The 21,156-nt window shown below is 37.7% G+C and overlaps 1 protein-coding gene across 5 annotated transcripts in view; it reads left to right on the top strand.

The window, feature by feature from the left end:
* Sgcz (sarcoglycan zeta) overlaps window positions 1–21,156 on the top strand; it is a 1,001,745-nt gene that overhangs the window by 959,453 nt on the left and 21,136 nt on the right. For all 5 annotated transcript variants that reach the window (XM_052752060.1, XM_052752058.1, XM_052752057.1 and 2 more), the window contains one exon: window positions 8,526–8,648. In XM_052752060.1, coding sequence (XP_052608020.1) covers window positions 8,526–8,648 — 123 coding nt within the window. The remainder of the gene's footprint in view (window positions 1–8,525; window positions 8,649–21,156) is intronic.

Genomic DNA, 21,156 nt, shown 5'->3' with positions numbered 1-21,156 from the left:
GCTTCAGAGAGCCAGAGAAGGAATGATACAGGAAGATGAAAATTTAAAGAAACTAGAAAGAGAAACTGCAAGGCTGTAATTAAAGATACTTCAAAACAGAAAAGATATAATAAAAATGAGGACAGGGAAGTAACTGACTCATGTCATTGTACAGTGCAAGGCTAAATGTTTCTACCTGTGGGGATGGCAGTCAATCAGTTTTACTCTATTACAGCAAACCTAATAAACTAATGCACATAATCCAACACACACACACACACACACACACACACACACACACACACACACACACATATATATATATATATATATATATATGATGTAACTTAATAAAATGTTTCACAATATTATAAATTAGTTCAAATGAGTAAGTTCCTAGGGAAAAAGTATTAACTGATGCATACCATTCTGAGAAGAAAGATAGAACTTAAAACTTTTTTTAAAAGATTTATTTGTTTATTATGTATACAGTATTCTTCCTGCATGTGTCCTTGCAGGACAGAAGAGGGTACCAGATCTCATTACAGGAGGCTGTGAGCCACCATGTGGTTGCTGGGAATTGAACTCAGAACCTCTGGAAGAGCAGTCAGTGCTCTTAACCGCTGAGCCATCTCTCCCGCCCCGAACTTAAAACTTTTAATTATTTATTTTAGCAAGTTAAAATTTTCACACCAAGAACAAGTATCAAACTCTCAAAAATTCTTTGTTGTGTTAATTTAATATTTTATTGGTAAATATGTATTCCTTCTAGATAACTCATAGGTAGAAAAACAAAGAAACAATTTTACCAGGCCTAAACTAGCAAATTACTGAGGTCACCAGACAGTCTTACAGGAACTAAGGGATGAATTATCTAGAGGATCTACTGCACTCAAAGGCAATAGCATCACCTAAAAAAAAAGTGCCTCAGCATGGGTATCAGCTCATGAAAGCTGGATCCCTACACCCCTGGCAAATTTGCAAGCAGCTCCACTCTAGCCTCATTTCTCATTTCCCCAGCAGGTCATTGCTGTCTACATTCCTTTTGAGTCAGGACTGGTGAATCTTTGGACTTTCAGAGCTTTCTTATGTTACTTGAGGTATCTGAGCTTCTAAGTCCTATTAATGCCCTGAGTCCTTGGACCCTAGCCCTTTCCCCCAGGAGTGAATGTTTCAGTTCAGAGGAAATATCTGCACAACATGCTATCCATTCTTCTGGCTTTTACTAGTTTTAATAGTTATTTATTCACTTATTGAGGACTTCATACATGAGTACCGTGTTTAAATCATTTTTTATCTCTCTTTCCTTTTTCTAATTTTTTCAATGTTCCCCACCACCTCCTTTTCAAATGTATGGCCTCTTATTCTCTAATTACTGTTATTACAGATATACATATACTTATTTAAATTTATTAAAAAACAACCTGCTGAGTTCATACCATATTGCCCATATATATGTGTGTTTTGGTCTGACATCTTGAGCTTTTACATTCTTTCTGCTTTCTTTTTTCATGAGACATGAAAGAGATATAAAATTCATTATTCTCCTCTGTATATCGCTGAGAAGGTGGCCACTGTGTCCTGGTAAGGATCACCTAGTCTCAGCACTTCGTTGAATGCTTAGTCCCAGCACATCCATTACCCTATCAAAATAAAAAGCAGAAAAAAGAAAAGTTTTTCTTCATCATATGCTGTGAGTATAAATGCTAATGTGTAGGAGGCAATTTCATGGGCACATGATATCCATTTAACAAAACAGTAGCATTTGTTTCTCCACTGGTGATTCTGTCCTTCCTGCCTAGGGGCTTTTGCCTTGGCTTTCAGTATCCGACATGAGCTCTTTCCTGTGATGTGCACATTAAATCCAATCACAAAACAGTTGTTGTAATCATAATAGCTGTGTCACAACTGAATTAACAGGCACACCATGCCAGTTATGTTGATAATAGAGTATGAAGAAGCTGTGACGCGGAAAGATGGGTAGTGACAATTTTTTTTTTTCCAAAACCCTGCTTAGTCCCTTCTGGCTTTACAAGCACCAGCCAGAGGGAGTTGCTCTGGCTCTTGTCTGTTTGAGTTCTCCAGATCCTAGTGCCAAAGTACGTTGTGTCTTTAATAGTGGAGATTTCATATGAGCAGCAGTATGACAGTCACTGTTCCCTCTCTCCTTCCTTCGTTCGTTCCTTCCTTCCTTTGTTCCTTCCTTGCTTCCTTCCTTTCTTCCTACCTTCCTTCCTTTCTTCCTCCTTCCTTCCTTTCTTTCTTCCTCCTTCCTTCCTTCCTTCCTTCCTTCCTTCCTTCCTTCCTTCCTTCCTCCCTCTGTCCCTCCCTCTCTCCTTCCTGACTTTTTCCATCCCTTCCTTTCTTTGTCATCTTTCTTCTCTTTCTTTGTTTCTTTCTTTCCTTTATTGTTTGTCTTTGTCTGAGGACAGAGTTATATGTAGCCCATCCTAGACTCATCTTGAACTCACTAAGTGGTTGTGGAGGACTGCGAGAAAAAAAAAATTCTCATAGTGTAATTGCAAATTCAAAGAATAGCAAAAGTGAAACAGTTTTCAAAATGCAACTCCGCAGACCTGAGATGCCACCTTAGAGAAAAGTCAGAAATGGGTGGTGTGAGAATTGGCAATAGAGAGTGGTCTTCAGGTTACTGATGCTGGGACATCCTTGACTTCTTTGTCCCATTGGCTGGTACAATTTTCACGCTCTTCAAACACAGTCCCCACCCCAAATTCTCTACACAAATCTTTGTCTAACGCATATCCTAGGCCTTGAGGCTACATCTCTTTCTCATCCTGGGCACAGTAATGTACCAGACTGCCTATAACTTTTTAGTCCCTGGAGTTCTGAGAGAAACAAGAACCAGCTGCCTGCTAGGGAAGAGAGGTGCCAATATCTTCTGCTTATTTCTGATGCTTTAAAATTAAAAATAATGGACCACAACAACTTACTTCTTATAATGGCCTTGAATTCCTGATACTTCTGCTTCCATATCCATATAATCATTCTGCTTCCACTTCCCATCCTGTGATTACAGTATGAAACGCATGCCCAGGTTTGCAATAATCTTTATTACATATGAAACCTGTGAAATAACACATGCCTGGTACTGAGATTTTCACTCAACAATCTTGTGATTCCTGGCAGTGGCTTTTTCCACCTTTCAGATTCAAACTCAGAAGGTATGAGGCTTTGAATTAAATATACCCCTCACACAAGCACGCACGAACACACACACACACACACACACACACACACACACACACACACATACACACACACACACACACACACACACACACACACACACACACACACGGCGGGGGGGGGCACAGAGAGACAGAGAGGCAGAGAGGTATACACAAAAAAATAAGAGTATAATTAACACAAGAAATAAGAATGTGTTTATATACCACAACTAAGAAAGCATTTGAAAAGTGAAGTGCAGTGGTTAGCTGTTCCAGCTTTGCCCTGGAAGTACTACCCACAATGAGGCTTCCGGTAACTGACATGCCTATGAGGTGGGGCCAAGAGAGGAGCCCTTAAGACCCGAGATCCAGATGTGCTGGCTCTCTTGGTTCCTGGATCCTGGACAATGGAGGTAGATTGAGCAGAGTTCTCCAGAGAACACCACTGGACTGAACTACACCTTTCCTGGACCCTCTAACCAGTCCCTTTACTTGTAAGTTACCCCACAAAATAAACCTCCCTTTTAACTACATGGAGTTGCCTTAATACTTCCACCAGTAGTGGACACCACACATAAGTAACATTTTAGAAGATGAGAATGATAAAAACTAATTTCATCAGAAGTTTAAATGTTAATTAAGTTTAAATGAATAGATTTTGAAATATTAATGACCCTAAAATAGATTATCTACATCTGAGTTATAAATCATAAAAATATACAATAAATAAGTGGTTATAAGTTATTCTGCAGACTAAACTTTTCTCAGGGACCAGGATGGAGAGACACGTGCTTAAGGAACAGTGACAATAATGACTTCAACAATGTTGATGGTAACAGCTATTTCTTTCAGGAGGCACTAGGCAAAAGTATTTGCATACTTTTATCAGCATAAGTTTTAGATAATTTCATAAGCCTTATCTACTTTTATTTTATATGTATGCGTGCTTTGTTGCCATGTAAGTTCACTATGTACCTCTAGTGCCCATGGAGGCCAGATAATAGCATAGGATCCCCTAACTAGAGTTACAGGTAGTTGATAGCTGCCTTTTGGTGTTGGGAATCAAATATCATTCCTCTGTGAGAGCAGCAAGTGCTCTTCACAACCCAATTCGACAGCCCACTTCTTAGTTGATTTTTTTAAACAAAAATGGAGATCAAGAGGTATGGATATGAATTATAGGTAAGGAAATAATTCAAATGATGACAAATAATGGCATTCATCACAACATACTAAAAGTAAACTTTTATTGGGGAATAACTAGTTCATACAAACTATTAGTTTTGACAAAAGTTGATTAATGTTATCAGGGAGAGAAACAGAAGGGCAAAGGTAACCCCCTGAATTTGAGTATTCCCATCACTATATTAGTTTCTGGAGGTCAAAGGGCAGCTCTGGTCTTGATCCACTGGTCAGTGCTTGTAGGGATAAACATAACTCTCACAGGATCCCAGGAGAACTACAAATACCAAAGCCTTCAGAGTCAGGAGAGGAGAATCCTCCAGACTAGCTTGAAGTTGCTCTTCTTCATTCTCTAACATATCTTTAACCATGACAGACCTTCCTAGGATACATTTCACATGTAAGTTTTTGATGACACTTGTATTATATAACAAAATAAAGTCCAACATATACTGATAAACATGTGTACTTGAACATTTATTGTCATTTTTATATTCAGAAAAGTATATATATATATATATATATATATATATATATATATATATATATATGTTTATACATACAGCGTACAGTGTGTGTGCACACTCACATGGCATAAATGTTTATTGAGGAATGGATAGGGGCAATCAGTCCTTAGCTGCACCTTTCCTCATAGCAGCTGACTGTTGTTCAGTTCCTCCCACTATTCTTGGCATGGATGTACATACCTACCATCTTGATGATCATGAGGGCACACTTGAAGATCCTGAGCAGCTCCATGGTGTATTACTCAAAGCAACACACATCACATCATGTCCCACATGAACTTGGTGTGTTAGCTGACGCTCTCTCTGTGCAAGCTTGTGATAATTCATCTACATCTTGTGGCCCTTTTGAGACCTGTAGCCATGACGTGCTTCAAAGCCATGGCTGTCGGTCTCCAATGGTGGCTGTGACTATTTGGGTTTTTAGAATTTATTCACATAGCTCATAGTAATTTGGCTGCTATTTTTTTTGTTTTTAGAATTTATCTGCACACACGGTAATTTTAAAACAGTAATTTCTGAATGAAGAATTGTGAATCCCAGTTTTATTTTGCTGTGGGAATTTCTAATCTCTTAAAGATATTCAAGAACATGAAAATGTTGAATACATATAAAATTAAAGTGCAAAGTTATGTAGGCTGTAATAACAGATCATGCAATGTTTGAGAAAGACACATCAGAGACAGGCAGACATAACCACTTAGATCGCTATTTAGTTTTCTTTGAATCAGTCCTAAAGGAAACATAGAAATCCCTTGCAAGTGTATTATATAAGCATCATGGATGTTCTTATCAAAAAAGAATTTCCAGTTCTAGTATTTTATCAATTTAATGTAGAAAATGCAAAGACAATAGTTCATTATTCATTTTCTACTTAACGTAATTGTACCTTTGGCCAATTGAACCTTGCCTAATAAAACATGATACTAGAAGCAAACAAATGATAGGCCACCAAAAACAAGTTCAAATATACTAAGTTCAGTATTATGATATATAATATATTAATGTTAAACACTGATAGTCCCAGTTACTGAATATATCTCTAATTATATAGGTTTATTTATTTTTCATTTGTAGAAAAGAAAAACAGTGCATGTAAATGTGATGCTATGTAATTATTTTCTGATATAAAACATTTATTTACTATAAAGTCATTACTAATTGCCTCCAATTTTGCCATCTGTAATTATGCTAATATAGTGAATAAAGTGTACTCTGAAGTATTAATTTTATATCTGTTTTTCAATTGGATGGTTTTTGCATGCATTAATTTATGACTTAGATGCATCTCTCAATTCCGCATGCATAAATATTGTGCAATTTGCTTATTTGACTTTGCTCATTTAAAGTTAATGAATTAAAATTTCAACTCCTTTGCCAGAGCCAGACTCTACCCTATGAAGCTTCTAATAGCTATTTCTAATAGTTTATTTATAATAGTTTCTGTGACATGCCATGTAATATTTTAATATTTCTATAGCATCTTCTGAATAAAGATATTAATCACTATTCCTAGAAAATTCTTGTTAATCTGTGTGTGCATAGAATGCCTTTATATGCATGTAACTATCTAATGCACGTCCGTGACATCAAATATAACTTGTGAAATGGTTCAGCTCAGCAGTTGAGTATATTTGAAGATGTCAATATGGCATCAATGTTATAAAAGATCTATAACTCAAAGGTCACTGAGGCTTAAAGTGTGCCCAAGTCTCTTGAAGATAGATTTAAGTGCAGAGGTAGGTAAACCTGGAAGTCAAATTTCTCAACACATTGGCCTCCATGTTTTGACTCTCAGTTGAGTTACTGTGCTGCAATGACTAAACGCAAACATAGAAGTTTAGGCTGAAAATAGACAACAAAACATTCAAGTGAATACCACCTTCTCAAATAATATTCACCAAGTCAAGATGATGACCAAAGTCTTCAGTGTTCACCTCAATATCGTCTTTAAACTTTGTAAGAAAAGATAGTTGATTTTAAAAAGATCAATGATTTTAACTGGTTGTGGTTTTCCATTTGCTGCAAACAAAAGTTTTCTTAATTAGGGGTGAAAACTACCTTGTCTATAAGGACAAATGTTGATAGATTGTTGTTAGGGATTATGTTGGGTTGGTAAATTAGCGGTTATAGGTTCTCCTCCAATTGCCATGAATTCACTATTACTGAGTAGTTAGCTAAGTTTCCAGTACCAGGAATTGTTTCCCTGCTCTTAAGTGCATCTCATTCCAATTAGAGAACTAATGATTAACGTGGAGGTGTGTGTGTGTCACTACTGTACCCTTAGGGTTATATTGTCATGCTGTAGGTTGATATGCTCCATAGGCATCAAAGCTGGGTAGGACTGTTGGTTGCCTCTCTCCTTTGGAAGCTTTATACCTCCTGGTACAATGAAAGCTAGTCCTCAAAGACAGGGTGTCCAGTTCCAACTCAGGGGTCTCTGGGGCCTGTTTGTGAAGTATATAGTGTCCACAGCAATAGGGACATACCTTCCATCTCTGAGGAGAACCAAAGTCAAAGGCAATAGGTTGTTTTGTGAAAGAGGAGATGACAAAATTCTAAGATCTAGAGAATCAGGGAGTTGCTGTGAGATTGTGTCTCATTGTAATATCAGAAAACACACTCATGACGTCTCAGCAACATTACTACTCAAACATGAGCTGAACAGGAACTATACCAAATGACATGCCAACATGAATGAGAAAAGCCCACAAAACAAAGAACTATAGGCAACCGAGGAAAGCTGGGAGAGGTGGTCTACCCCAGGGAATAACAGTGTCAAATGGTCTGTCCTGAAAACATACATATAGACTGAACAGGTTGTATATATATATATATATATATATATATATATATATATATATATATATATATATATATATATATATATAAAACAATTAGTAAAAAGAGGCCATGAATTTGAAGGAGAATGGTGAGGGGCATATTGGAGGGATTCCTCTTTCTACTTTGAATCAAACTTTGGAGTAGTTAAGTTGCTTACTTTAGAGTAGTTAAGTTCCTTACAGTTCAATAAATATGGAAAATTAATTATTAAAACTTCATTATGGAAAACAAATCCATTGAAAGAGTTATTATAAAATGGATTAAAATTCATTGTTATTAAAGGGTAAGAAGATAACTACCCTAAAATCTATGAAATGTGAAATAGTTAAAGATTTACAAGTGATAGATGCTTTAGAACCCACAAAGAGGTAGCAATGTGAGTTCTGTGGTCTGCACTGTGAAAAGATGTGAGTCATTTGGGCCCCATTTATTGAGCATATACTACATGCCCATTGAAGTGAATGACAAATCTTCACCCAAGTAAAGATCAAAGAAGACATTGCCTCCCCTGTGACTATATCAGGTGTTTTTTATTTGGCTAAGTGCATACACTATATTAAAACATCCTTAAACATTTAGAAATAATAGGCATGGCCATTTAATATACTCTGGAAATATTCAGTGCAATCAGGGATTTTTTTGAAAATGATAACATCTTAAAAGTGTTCATTCGGATGTAAAACCTGCAGCTGAGACGAACAAGCTGAACAATATGTGTTTTTCTTTTATGTTTATAAAAAAAATTATATATATGTGAATGGTGTTCTGCATTCCCAGCTTCATTTTCAAACCTCCCCTCTGACTGCAGGAGCTGAGGCTGTGGAGGCGCAGTGTAAAAGATTTGAAGTAAGAGCAAGCGAAGATGGCAGGGTGCTGTTCTCTGCAGATGAAGACGAGATAACTATTGGGGCTGAGAAGCTAAAGGTTACAGGTACTGTCATGGAGATCTTTGAATGTGGTTTACCTAACGTAAGCATACGCCATTGCCTGGAAGGTCCTTGGCAGGATTTCTGGCTTCCTTCCTCAAAATTGAGTCTCCCATATGATAATACACACACACACACACACACACACACACACACACACACACACACACACATATATATATATATATATATATATATATATATATATGTATACTTTTCAAATAACTTCAATTAAAGTCATCAGCTGGGTCACTCAGATAAACTAAGAAAAATAGGTTAGGTGGTATGAAGTGATATGAGTAAAGGTAATAAATCTAGAAGTGTTATATACATTGTTCCAAGGAGAAAAATCTTTTTGTGAATGGCTTCCCTGTATGTGAACCCTCCCTGTTTACACAGCCTTCTCCCTCCAACACACAGAGAAACAAACAGACAGAGACACATACAAATTCACACTAAATCTGTCCTCCTTTACCAGGATAGCATGTTTTAACTTCAGAACTGCTTCACTCTTGTCTATGACACTCCTAAAATGAAAATATCAAAGACGAATATAGTTTATAATTTCACACACATAGGAGAGAAAATTGAACAAAGCATAGACTGCATTATGAAGGCAAGGGATTGGCTGGTCCCCTCACATATACTTTAAAGCAAGACCCCAGTCTTTTGATAAATAACACTACAAAGAGACACTGACTCCAGGGTGAGCCTTATAAATTAGGTAACTATTCAAAGTACCTGTGACAAAAGATCCGTATGAATTGTAAATTAGTGGCATGAAAGTTTTCCCATTCAAGCAATATCCTTAGGAATTAAAATTAGGATGAATCCCTTCTCACTTTCTTTCACTTTATGAATAACAACTTTTTTGAGGGACTCTTGTTTTAGAAGGAAGAGGATGATTTATACAATGGCTGAGACCAAATCACAGTGCTAATAGATTTTAGCATATTTATATTTAGCCTACTTAGAATACAGGTGGGTACAAATTAGAGATCACACCATAATCTGAACATCACTGCCTCAGTTTTCCATTACTGCAACAAAATACACGATGACAAAACAATCTAACTAACTATTTAACACCAATTTGAGAGAAGCAAAGAATCTGGACCCTTGTTGCAGAGATTTGGCAGCCCGTGTTTGCATTTGAACAGCTCCAATCGTTTTAAGCCAGAGGTCCTGAAGAGCCTCACAGCAAAAAGGGTGTTAAATATAAGTCCTGCCCAGTGCAGATGAGAAACAAAGTCATGAAGAGAAAGAGTGTCAGAATGAAAATGTATCCCTCAAAGTCATTTCTATTGTGATCTGTAGCCAGCCAGGCTCCACATACCTTCAAATTCTTCTATCAATTAATCCATGAGGAATATAGAGCACTTAAAGGATCAGCTTTCAGCCAGCCTTTAACACATAAACAATCAGGGTGAAATTTGAGATTCAAGCCATAATAAGCAATATCGTCACTCTATTGCCATAATAGATAATCACTTACTCAAGAATCGTAACTGGACTCCTGAAGCTCGGCCTGGTGCTTGGCTGTGGATCTCTCCATCTGCTTTCATCAGTTACTGGATGAAGGCTCTATGATGACAGTTAGGGTATTCACCAATCTGATAAGCCAGCTCAGGCACCCTCTCCACTATTACTAGTAACCTGGGGCCATTCTTGTGGATTCCTGGGAACTTCCCTAGCACCAGGTTTCTTGGAACCCCATGATGTCTCCCTCTATCAAGATACCTCTTTCATTGCTCTCACACTCTGTCCCTGTTCCAGCTTGACCATCCCTTTCCCTTATGTTCTCATCCCCCATCCCCTACCCTCTATTGCCCCCCATCACCCCCAGCTTACTCAGGAGATCTCATCTATTTCCTCTTCCCAGGGTGACCCATGCCTCTCTCTTAGGGTCCTCCTTGTTAGCTAGCTTCTGTGGAGCTTTGGATTGTAGTCTGGTTATCCTTGGCTTTACATCAGTGGCATCAAGATCATAATGGGGAAACCTACAGAAACAACAGAACCTAGCTAGTGAGAACTCATGAGCTTTAGACCAACAGCTGTGGAGCCTGCATGGGACTGGACTAGGCCCTCTGCATAAATGAGACAGTTGTGTAGCTTGGTCTGCTTAAGGGGCCCCCTGGCAGTAGGATCAGGATGTATTCCTGGTGCATGAGCTGGCTTTATGGAGCCCATTACTTATGGTGGGCCACCTTGCACAGCCTTGGTGCAAGAGGAGGGTCTTGGTCCTGCTTCAACTGAATGCACCAGCTTTGCTGATTCCCCAACCTTTTCAGGAGAAGGAATGAGGGGTGGGTTGGGAGGAGAAGGCTTGGGGCAGAACAGAAGGAAAGAAGAGAGAGAGATCTGTGGTTGGTATGTAAAATGAATAAAAACTTCTTAGTAAAAAAAAGGGGGGGGAGAATCATAATTAAGGTGTTCTCGGATGGATTAGCTGTTCTTGGTAGGAATTTGCTTAAAATAACTAAAATGTGTATTTGTTCTTAATATTCCTTAACATTCCTTGATAAAAAGGAGTTTTAGACTTTATTTCAAATCTACATCCTTTACAATTCTGTTTGTTTTGTATTCCCTACTATGAACTCAAGATATCGCCTAATGCAATTATCTTCTGAGACCCAGTAAGAACATAAAGGACAGAAACTTTTCTATAGAGGAGACTCAAGTTCAGTGCTTTCAGGCTGCATCCATCAAATACAATCAGCACTTTCACTTGGAGTCCACGTACCATAGAAACCTAGCAAACAAAGAGAAGGTTAAACGATAAGTCTGACTTTGGGAGGTGAAAGTCTTCAAGTTAAAGGAAAACTATTAATTGGACACAGACATTTGTTTTGCGTTGGCAGAAAGCAGACATTAGGGAAGTGTATGAGAAGAAAGTATCTCTCTTTTCCCCAAATAGCAGCAATTAAAAGTGGCAGTCTGTAAGAATAGAGAAATCCAACTGCATGTCCCCTATGCCCTCCTGTTTGTTGGAAAGCCAAGAGCATCTCACCTCCGTGTGCTTCTAATGGAATGATTGGAAGGATAGACAGGTTCCAGTGCTTGTTTGACAACACAAGAAAGGATTTTCTGAGGAGCTGTCTTTTAAATTAAACAGGGTGCTGCTGGGTTGGAATCAATATTTCCTAGTTTGTTTTTATTACCTGGCTTCTACTTCCCCATTCTTGTCCATTACACTAGCCTACTGTGATGAGGTCAGCTTTACAATCAGCTTTTCTTAAGGTAGGGCTTTTGTTCCTCAGAGCTGTCCAAATGCTGAGACCGCAATAACACTCAGACACCAGGAAAAAGCAGTTTGTCTGAAAAGCTGCTGGAGAACTGACTAAGTCAGGTGAAGAAAAGTGATGTATGGTCCCTTAATTTCCCCTAGTGACACTATTCAGGTTTATACACTTGATGTAATCACTCAACTCAGCTTTCTAGTTGTTTCTTTTTTTTTTTTTTTTTTTTGGTTTTTCGAGACAGGGTTTCTCTGTGTAGCTTTGCGCCTTTCCTGGAACTCACTTGGTAGCCCAGGCTGGCCTCGAACTCACAGAGATCCGCCTGGCTCTGCCTCCCGAGTGCTGGGATTAAAGGCGTGCGCCACCACCGCCCGGCCTCTAGTTGTTTCTTAAATTTCCTGGTGATGGGGACTTCAGAGACATGAGGAAACACTGTTTTATGCTCCTATGAATTTCTAAATGGAAATTGAGTTCCGGTTTTGAAGTACATATGCAAGTCACAGCCATTATCACAAATAAGCTGTTTTATCAGAGGTCTTTGCTAGCAGACGTTTCCATCACTTATTTTTATCCAAGGTCTCAAGGAAATGTTCCTTATTTCTTACTCTGTTAAAGCAAATATTGAAAATACAACTGCATAATGTGAAGTATGAAGATATTCATAATGAAAGGCAATGTGCTTCCAAACACTAACCACAGACAGAAAACTACAGGCAACAAAGGAATGCTGGGAATGTGATAAATAGTCTACTCTAGTGAAGACCCATCTCTCCAAGTTAATTATAAGCCCCGAAATCATATACACGTAAAAAACTTTATAAGGATGATCAGGTTGTATTTATATACTTGGAAGTATATATATATATATATATATATATATATATATATATATATATGTGTGTGTGTGTGTGTGTGTGTGTGTGTGTGTGTGTGTATGTGTGTGTGTGTGTGTGTACATATTGTATTATATTGATGTATATTATTTTATTCATATATATTACATTGATACAGCTCAACAATTAAAGTAATAGAGACCACAAATTTAAGACAAAGCAAAGAGGGGTTCATGGGAAGGGTTGGAGGGAGGAAAGGGAAGGGGAAATTTATATAATTGTACTTTAATTCCAAATTTTAAAACTTTATGTTTTAAAGGGAACATCTCTGTTCAGTGCAGTCAACGGATTCCATTTGATGCTCAACGTTCTTCTTTGTGTTAGAGCTAGGAAAATTCTTAGAGATATAATTAATGTTGCAGTAGCATAAATGAACTGTCCGATTTCTTATGCATTGCAGATTTAGTGGGCATTTTTGCAATATCTTTCTTTCCTTACTTGCTGTGGGTAAGAGAATGATGGCTATGGCTCCTAGAAGATGCCTCTGCTTCTTACACACTCCAGTGGATCCTACCTGTAGGCAGAGTGTCTTCAACCTCTTCCCAATGTGGGTTTCTTCAGCTTCGTTTCTGTTATGTTTTTCTCATTTCATTTTCTTCCATCAGCTGGGAAATGTCCCCATTTAATGATTCATATGTTGGTACCATAGTTAAGTTTCTATTATTGTGATAAAACACCATGACCAAAAGCCACTTGAAAGGAAAGGTTTATTCCATCTTATATTTTGTAGTCCATCATCCAGTGAAGTTGGGGCAGAAACTCAAGGCAGGAACCTGTAAGCAGGAACTGATGCTGAAGCCATGGAGAAATGTTCTTTATTGTCTTGCTCTCCATGACTTGCTCAACTTAACATTCTTATAGCACCCAGAGCCACCAACCTATGGGTAGCACCACCCACAGTGGCCTAGATCCTACCACTTTGATCTTAAATCAAAGAATATGCACCACAGACTTACCCACATGTCATTCTTTTGGGGATATTCTCCCAACTAGGGTTCCTTCTTCTAAAATGACTCTAGTTTGTGTCAGGTTGACATAAAATTAGGTACCGCAAATGGCACTTCACTATGCTATTCAGTTTACATTATCAAACTCCTGGACGTTCCAGGAAAAAACTCCTAGTTCACTGATGATAAATTTGAATAAATCACATTTCTCATGTAACATAACATATATACTACATACTATCCATATTCACAAAGACCCAAGGAATGAACTCCTTGGGCTGATGGGCAACAGTCACTGTTATCCTACCTAACACACTGGGGAAAAATATGGATTCTTTCAAGTCTGGTTTTCTTCTTTTAAGTATTATTATTTTTTTAATGTCTAACAGGTAGGGTTTGGGTAAAGAAAAGAGACAATAAAACTAAGTGAAGAAAAATCCTGGGTCAAATTTATATCTAGCAAATGCAATTTCTACTAAAATTGTAATTTTAAATGTTACTGCTATTCTTATGCATTTTAAATTTGTTAAGTACTTGTAAAAAATAAAATATATTGGCTGAAATATGAAAATGGCAATTAAGAAGTAGAAAAAATGCTGTTGGAATAGCAAATGTAAATTTATACTCATCAATACATAATTGGAGGTATCAAAAAACTCCTTGAGTAAAAATAAAAAGAATAGGAGAACGTATAAAGTGACTCCCATGACAGTTTCTGGCTGTTCTGGGAGGAATCATTTTCACTCAGGGTCATGCTGCTGGTCTGTTGCCATACTTCTGTCGATAGATGCACACCCATGCACATATGGTCAGCAGAATTGGACTCAGTAAGTTATAAAAATAAAAGAGGTTATGAAGGCAGAAAGTGGATTCTTTGACAGTGGTTCAGGCAAAAGGTGGAAGGCAGGAAGTAGAAGTGTGGTGGATTTGATGGAGATACATTGTATACATGTTAAAATTGCCAAAGAATATATAAAATATTAATTTTTTAAAAGTAGTATTATTTGTATCACCCAAATAATAACTTAGACAATAGGTGTTTTATTCTTCTCTTATGCAGCATTCCATGTGACTAGACCCTGAAAGTCAAGGATGTTATAAGCCACTGAAGAGTAAGAGATTTACACCTCAATAATCCTCAGTTTTGGTCTCTGGTTATAGACTTGAAGCTGTCATATACCATGTGTTCTGACTAGTTTTATGTCAACTTGTCACAAGCTAAAATCATCTGAGAGGAGGTAACCTCAATTACGAAAATGCCTCCACAAGATCAGGCTGCATGCAAACTTTCAGGAGATTTTCTTAGTTAGCGATTGATGAGAGAAGGTCCAGTCCATTATGAAAGGGGCCATCCTTGGGCTGGTGGTCCAAGCATTCTATAAGAAAACAGGCTGAGGATGCCATGGGGAGCAAGCCAGTAAGCAGCAAACTCCATGGCCCTGCATCAGCTTCTGCCTCCAGGTTCCTGCTCTGTTTGAGTTCCTGTCCCGACTTCCTTCAGTAACGAATGGTGACATGGAGGAATAAGCTAAATAAACCCTTTCTTCCCCAAGTTGTGATGGTCATGGTGTTTCATTACAATAGTGAACCTGACTAAAACATCATGAGTTCCAGAATGGGTGAAGTGTGCACAAAAAGGATATATGGAAAATATTTTTTATATCATTACAACCTAGATATAATAGCTTTGTCATTTATATATCCCATTTATCTCATTTTAAAACTGGGTTTGTGTGTACCTGTAAGGTAAACAATGGCATCTAAATTCTACTGGATCCTAAGCCTTTTGGTAAAAAAATTAATAAAAGCAGAATGAAGTAGATAAGAAACTATTTCTACCATTAAAATAAAAAAGAGACCCAGTAGAGGCTAGAGGGATGGCTTGGTGGTTAAGATAATGTTGCTCTACCAGAGAAGATGTGTTTAACTTCCAGCATCAACTTAGTGTCTCACAACTGTCTAAAACTCCAGTCTCAGAGATTCTATCGCCCTCTTCTGGCCTTTTCTGTCCTCCGCCAGCAACTGCTCACACATAAGGCAGGCCGCATACCCATACATATAAAAATAAGTAAATTTAGAATATTTTAAGTGACTTAATAATATTAAAACCCTAAAACAAAAACAAAATAGAAGTGTCATTTTTAAATATCACCTATTAGACAATACCAGGCTTTGTGTGGCCCTTTAACAAGGACTCTCCTTCAAGTCATAACTATAGCACACTCATACATGGCTACAGAAAACCCTCACATTATAGTTCCATAGAAGTAAAATGTTTGTGTTATCATTCCATTATAAAATGATCAGAAATCCTTTATTATGGAGTTCCCAGGGATCCCGGGGTTTAGCTACATCTGGCATGGGATATCTGAGGGAAAAAATTCTACGTACACTATGTTCTTATGTCTGTTGACTTTATTACTCTAGGACAAAATTCTATCAATTTAGCTATAGCTCCACCAGGCATTCAAGGCAGGAATAACTCTAGACATACCAAGCTCTGTATCCATCTACTTTATTTCTCTGGGATGAAATCCTGTCTCCATAACTACAGTTCTGTCCAGTTCCCTAGCTCATAGTCCTGCTAACGACTAAACTCCTATACTTCCAGCCTCATCTTCACCCTCTGTATGCTCTTTCCCCATCTCTGCCATTCTTTACTCCTGGCACTCAGAAAACTCTACCTGAGATCTGCTTACCCTCTACTGAACCTCTGTCTTCCTCTCTTCTCTCTCGCCATACCATTCTGTCTGTGTCTACAGAAACTGCCTGCCCTTTCTTTCCCTGGGCGAGTGGTTCTCTGACTCCTCAGGAGTGTTGTTTTACTTCCCACCTTGATAAGTAAAAAACCTCTTTTGTTCTCAGTCAATTGCTCTGGAAAACGACCAGGCCTCCTCAAGGCAAGGGGATGGTCTGAGCTTCATTAGCAAAAGAAACAAGCCAGCTTGTCTCCTAAGTTCAGCAGGGGAGTTAGTAACTTAGTAGGTCAGCAGGTCTAGGGAGCTGAACTGTTTGCCAGTTGGTCTGGGCATGCAAGGATTTCATAGCAGAAGACAGCTGAAATACTAAAGGCTGGATATCACCAAATGTCATAATAAATGGCTTGCCTTTCAACAGACCCTTGGCTGGTCAAAGTATAGGTTGAATACACACCTGAATCTCTATAATATATTCTTGCAGACCACAAGACTTTATACACTGCATACTTAAAAAAAATAAAGCTTCAAGGAAGGATTGCCACCATAAAGAAATGATGTCTGAAAATATAGGTTTCCCCTTATTTAAAAACTAGAAAATAATGTTTACTTGTATCAAAATATCAACAATATCACATAAGATGTATATCTTTATGTTTATATGTGTTGGTTAAAATTTCAGTGTTAAGCAGTACCTTCAAAGTTATTAGTTTTATAGCACTTAAGAAATCAACAGATATTTATAGTAAAGAGGAAATTAAATGTCCAGCTACCATGAAGCACTAATTTTTATTGAAAACTGATATTAATAGTTTTGCTAATTGAACACTATGATAAAAGTTAATAATACAGAAATAACAAATATTATTAGCCACAAGTGTTTAGCAATAACTTTTCATAGAAAGGGGCACAAAATGTAGATCTAAGTCCAACACACTAATTAAGTGTTGATACATACTAGTGGTGACAGGGTTTACATGCAATTTGAAAGTCCATCTATCAGTTTCCTTACAATACTGGAAAACACTAAATATTTTTAAAAACTTAAAAATATTTAATTCTGGCTCATTAAGAGCTAAATATCAGAGTTACTTAAAAATCAGGTTGTGTTAATGATAACACATGACTGAAACAATCATTCTTAGTGCCCTGATAACTATGTCTACTGTGAGGAGTAAATCAGGAAAAGGGGTGTGTGGTGGTATTGTGTTCCCCAAAATATTGTGCACCCTAATAAACTTATCTGGGGTCAGAGACAGAACAGCCACTAGATGCAAAGGCTAGAAAATGGTGGCACTCACACCTTTAATCCTAGCATTCCAGAGGTAGAAATCCCTCTGGATCTCTGTGAGTTCAAGGCCACATTGGAAACAGCCAGGCATGGTGACACACGCCTTTAATCCCAAGAAGTGAGCCTTTAATCCCAGGGAGTGATGGCAAAAACAGAAAGATATATAAGACGTGAAGACCAGAAACTAGAAGCTTTTGGCTGGTTAAGCTTTTAGGCTTTGAGCAGCACAGTTCAGCTGAGATTCATTCTGGATGAGGACTGAGAAGCTTCCATTCTGAGGAAACAGGATCAGCTGAGGAACTAGAGAGGTGAGGTAGCTGTGGCTTGTTCTGCTTCTCTGATCTTCCAGCATTCACCCCAATAACTGGCCTCAGGTTTGATTTTATTAATAAGGAACTTTTAAGATTCCTGCTACAGGGGGGTGAAAGGGAAAATTCAGTAGCCATCTTGAGAGATGTCACCCCCCACAAAGGTATTTGCTGACCAGCAGTTTTAGAACTGACCAGAAATTGAACTTATGGGAAGATAAGGCTGAAACAATAAATCTATATATCCTGGACTTGGCAAAACAAGATATGGGGAGTAAGGGGCTCAACTGACCAGAAGTTGAACTCAGGGGAGAGTAGGACTGGAACAATAAATCTGAATGTATATATCCTGGGTTCAACAAAAGCAGGACATAGGAAGTAAAAATTTATGTCTCTATAAATACCCTGAATCCTGTTAGCCATCAGTAACCTCATGCTTAAAGTTCAGCCAGTAACTTCAAAGAACTACCTCACCCCGAGGGCCCTCGTCCAATCCCAAACTGCATGTAAACTTTTCTTATACAAACCCCTTCAAGTGAGTGCTCGGGCCTTCCTCTTCCACCAGCTATGTTGGATGTTGGACGTGGACCAAGCCTGAGCTTGCTTGTTACCAATAAACCCCTTTGTGTTTTGCATCGGATATTGGCTCTGCGGTGGTCTTGTTTGGGGGTCTTCCGTTGCGGTCACCACAGGGGGCTGTGGCAGGATCCAGCTAGACAGTGATGAAGGCTTCGAATGGCTTGGTTCCCAGATGCTTTGATACTGGAGATGCAATGCTTAATGATACAGTAACCCTGTACCAATGAAGGTAATCAGTGTCTCAGTCATCAGTTCCTCAGTCATAGGATGTGAGGATCATAAATGATAACACCTTGATGAATATTGCTCTGAAGTAATGTGAGCTGGTCCATGTAAACAGGATGCTTGGCACATAGTAATAGATCAGCAGATATTGGAGGTTATTACAGATATTAAAGTGAATAATAAATAAGCATCATAATGTTATGTGTTAGTGGAATGACTTTTGCTCTTAAAACATTTCCTGTGAAGACATCTTACACTTCTTTATCATTTTAGTTTCTCTTTTCTTTCTCTAAACTTCATATAACTATACACAATAATTTAGACCATTTTATATGCATTATATTGAATTCAATGTAATAACTGTTAGATATTTCAAGGTGCTGAAGTGAAAAACATGACAATAAGGGAAATTTTTGAAAATACATTACACAGTATTTTTTAAAAAAAATTAGAACTTTATCATAATTAAATTAGCCAAATTAATGTCATGTGATCTGATTCATAACACAAGCATAAGTTTTGCCACTGATGATAATAGGCATTTGCAGTAATTTATTAATTCCTCAATAATGAGGGTGTTTTATTAGCATTACTAGTCTCACCTTGTCTCTAGTTAAGCTACTTTCAGGAAATGAATACTGTGCTCAGTGGCAGACAGAGGGAACTAGATCTGTGTCTCCTTGCTTATCATCTACTCTCATGTCTAAATCATTTTATCTGTCAGTATTCATCTGTTTATACAACACATCCTGACCTTGAATAAGCATTTCTGCAGCAGGATTGAGACCTTTAAGATCTGATTAATTGACTGGCCATATTTGTCTGGTAAAGTTAGAGGTGAAGATAACTGAGCACACTTTGTCCTGGACTCTTCAACTAAATAACAGATAGCCCTGAGCATAAATAACCTTTGTGTCTTGAAGTGGCTGTGGAAATGGAAATCTTGGCAATGCCTAATGGATGAGGACAGAATGGATGAATTTGGTTTTTGGTTACTAATGCCTGTTGCATATTGAGAAAGGCTTCATTTTAGCTTTGGGTCAGCTGAACCCCCATCATCATGCTGAACACTGTCCTGGAATGGAACTCACTATGGCCTGTGAAAATAAATTTTCATCCCAACTTCATCTGAACACATCTGCATGGGTGCGCTTTGTGTAAGCTGGAAAAGCTCTCCAGGATCACGATTTTGTCCCTGATAACCAGTGCAGTGTTTCATTTCCTGTAAAATTTGGAAGGGAGGCATAAAGGGAGAATGAAAGAGAAAAAAGAAAAACATGTTTTGGAGTTAATTGCTTGTACATTTTTCAATTACTAATTAATTATCTTAGTTCCATGTTGCTAATTTTTCTTTTTTTTATTATTTCTAATTCTAGGCATTAGAAGCTTGAAGCATTTTTCACTATCTTCAAGTGTTGGCTGGATGGTGTTAGATTTCTGAAAGAATCACACCTTCCCTTTTCCAGCTTCTAGATTCCTTCTCACATGTTTTCTGGCATTTGTATCTTTATTTTCTTTTTCTTTATGTTTTTATTAAAATTTTTATATAATATATTTTTTATACTCTTCTCCTTCTCCCAACTCCTCCCATATCCTCCCGACCTCCATATCCACCCTACCTCAGGTTCTATCTCTCTGTCTTTCTCTCTCTCTCTGTCTCTCACTCTTTCTCTTCTGTATGTGTGTGTCAAGAAACAACAAAACACAAAAAAACAAAATTGAAATAAACAATAAGAGAAAAATTCCAAACCAAACCAAACAGTATACACACACAGAACTGGAGTCTATGCTGGTCAATCTTTCCTGAGTATGTCTCCTGTGTGGAGTATGGAGGACAAGGTCATATGTGATTTTACAGCCTTGGAGAACATGAGAAGAGAGGTTCTCAATGTTTGTCTTACATAGTGTGTTTTCAAAGTGACCCATCTAAAGTGCTTGTGGAATTTCTCAAAATGGCAAATATTAACTGATTTTTAAAAAAGCATAAGAGTTAATTACAAATGATTTTTAGAATAACATCTATTTTCAACTCTTCATTTATTTCATATTACCAATGTAGGATCTTTTTAAACTTTTGTTGTAGAAGTCCAAATCAGTATGCTTTTGATATATTTTCATTTTCCTAACTACAATGTGGTTAATAAGAAGACAGCTCTGCACAAAGTTGAGCTGAAGTGGTCATTCGAACCAAACGACAAAATCACATCATATTTTATTCAATGTGGTTAGTTGAAATATGACTACCTTTAAATAAAATGTTTTAGCATATCACCAATAAGTTAGAGTACATTGCACATTTTACTGCTAATGATTCCGTTGGGTAGAGGAAGTATAT

This window comes from Peromyscus californicus, unplaced genomic scaffold (genome assembly GCF_007827085.1).
Source record: "Peromyscus californicus insignis strain IS unplaced genomic scaffold, ASM782708v3 Scaffold_23__1_contigs__length_62951481, whole genome shotgun sequence".
Lineage (NCBI taxonomy): Eukaryota > Metazoa > Chordata > Mammalia > Rodentia > Cricetidae > Peromyscus > Peromyscus californicus.
Note: the sequence above shows the minus strand (reverse complement) of the source record. Positions and strands in the feature narration are given on the sequence as shown.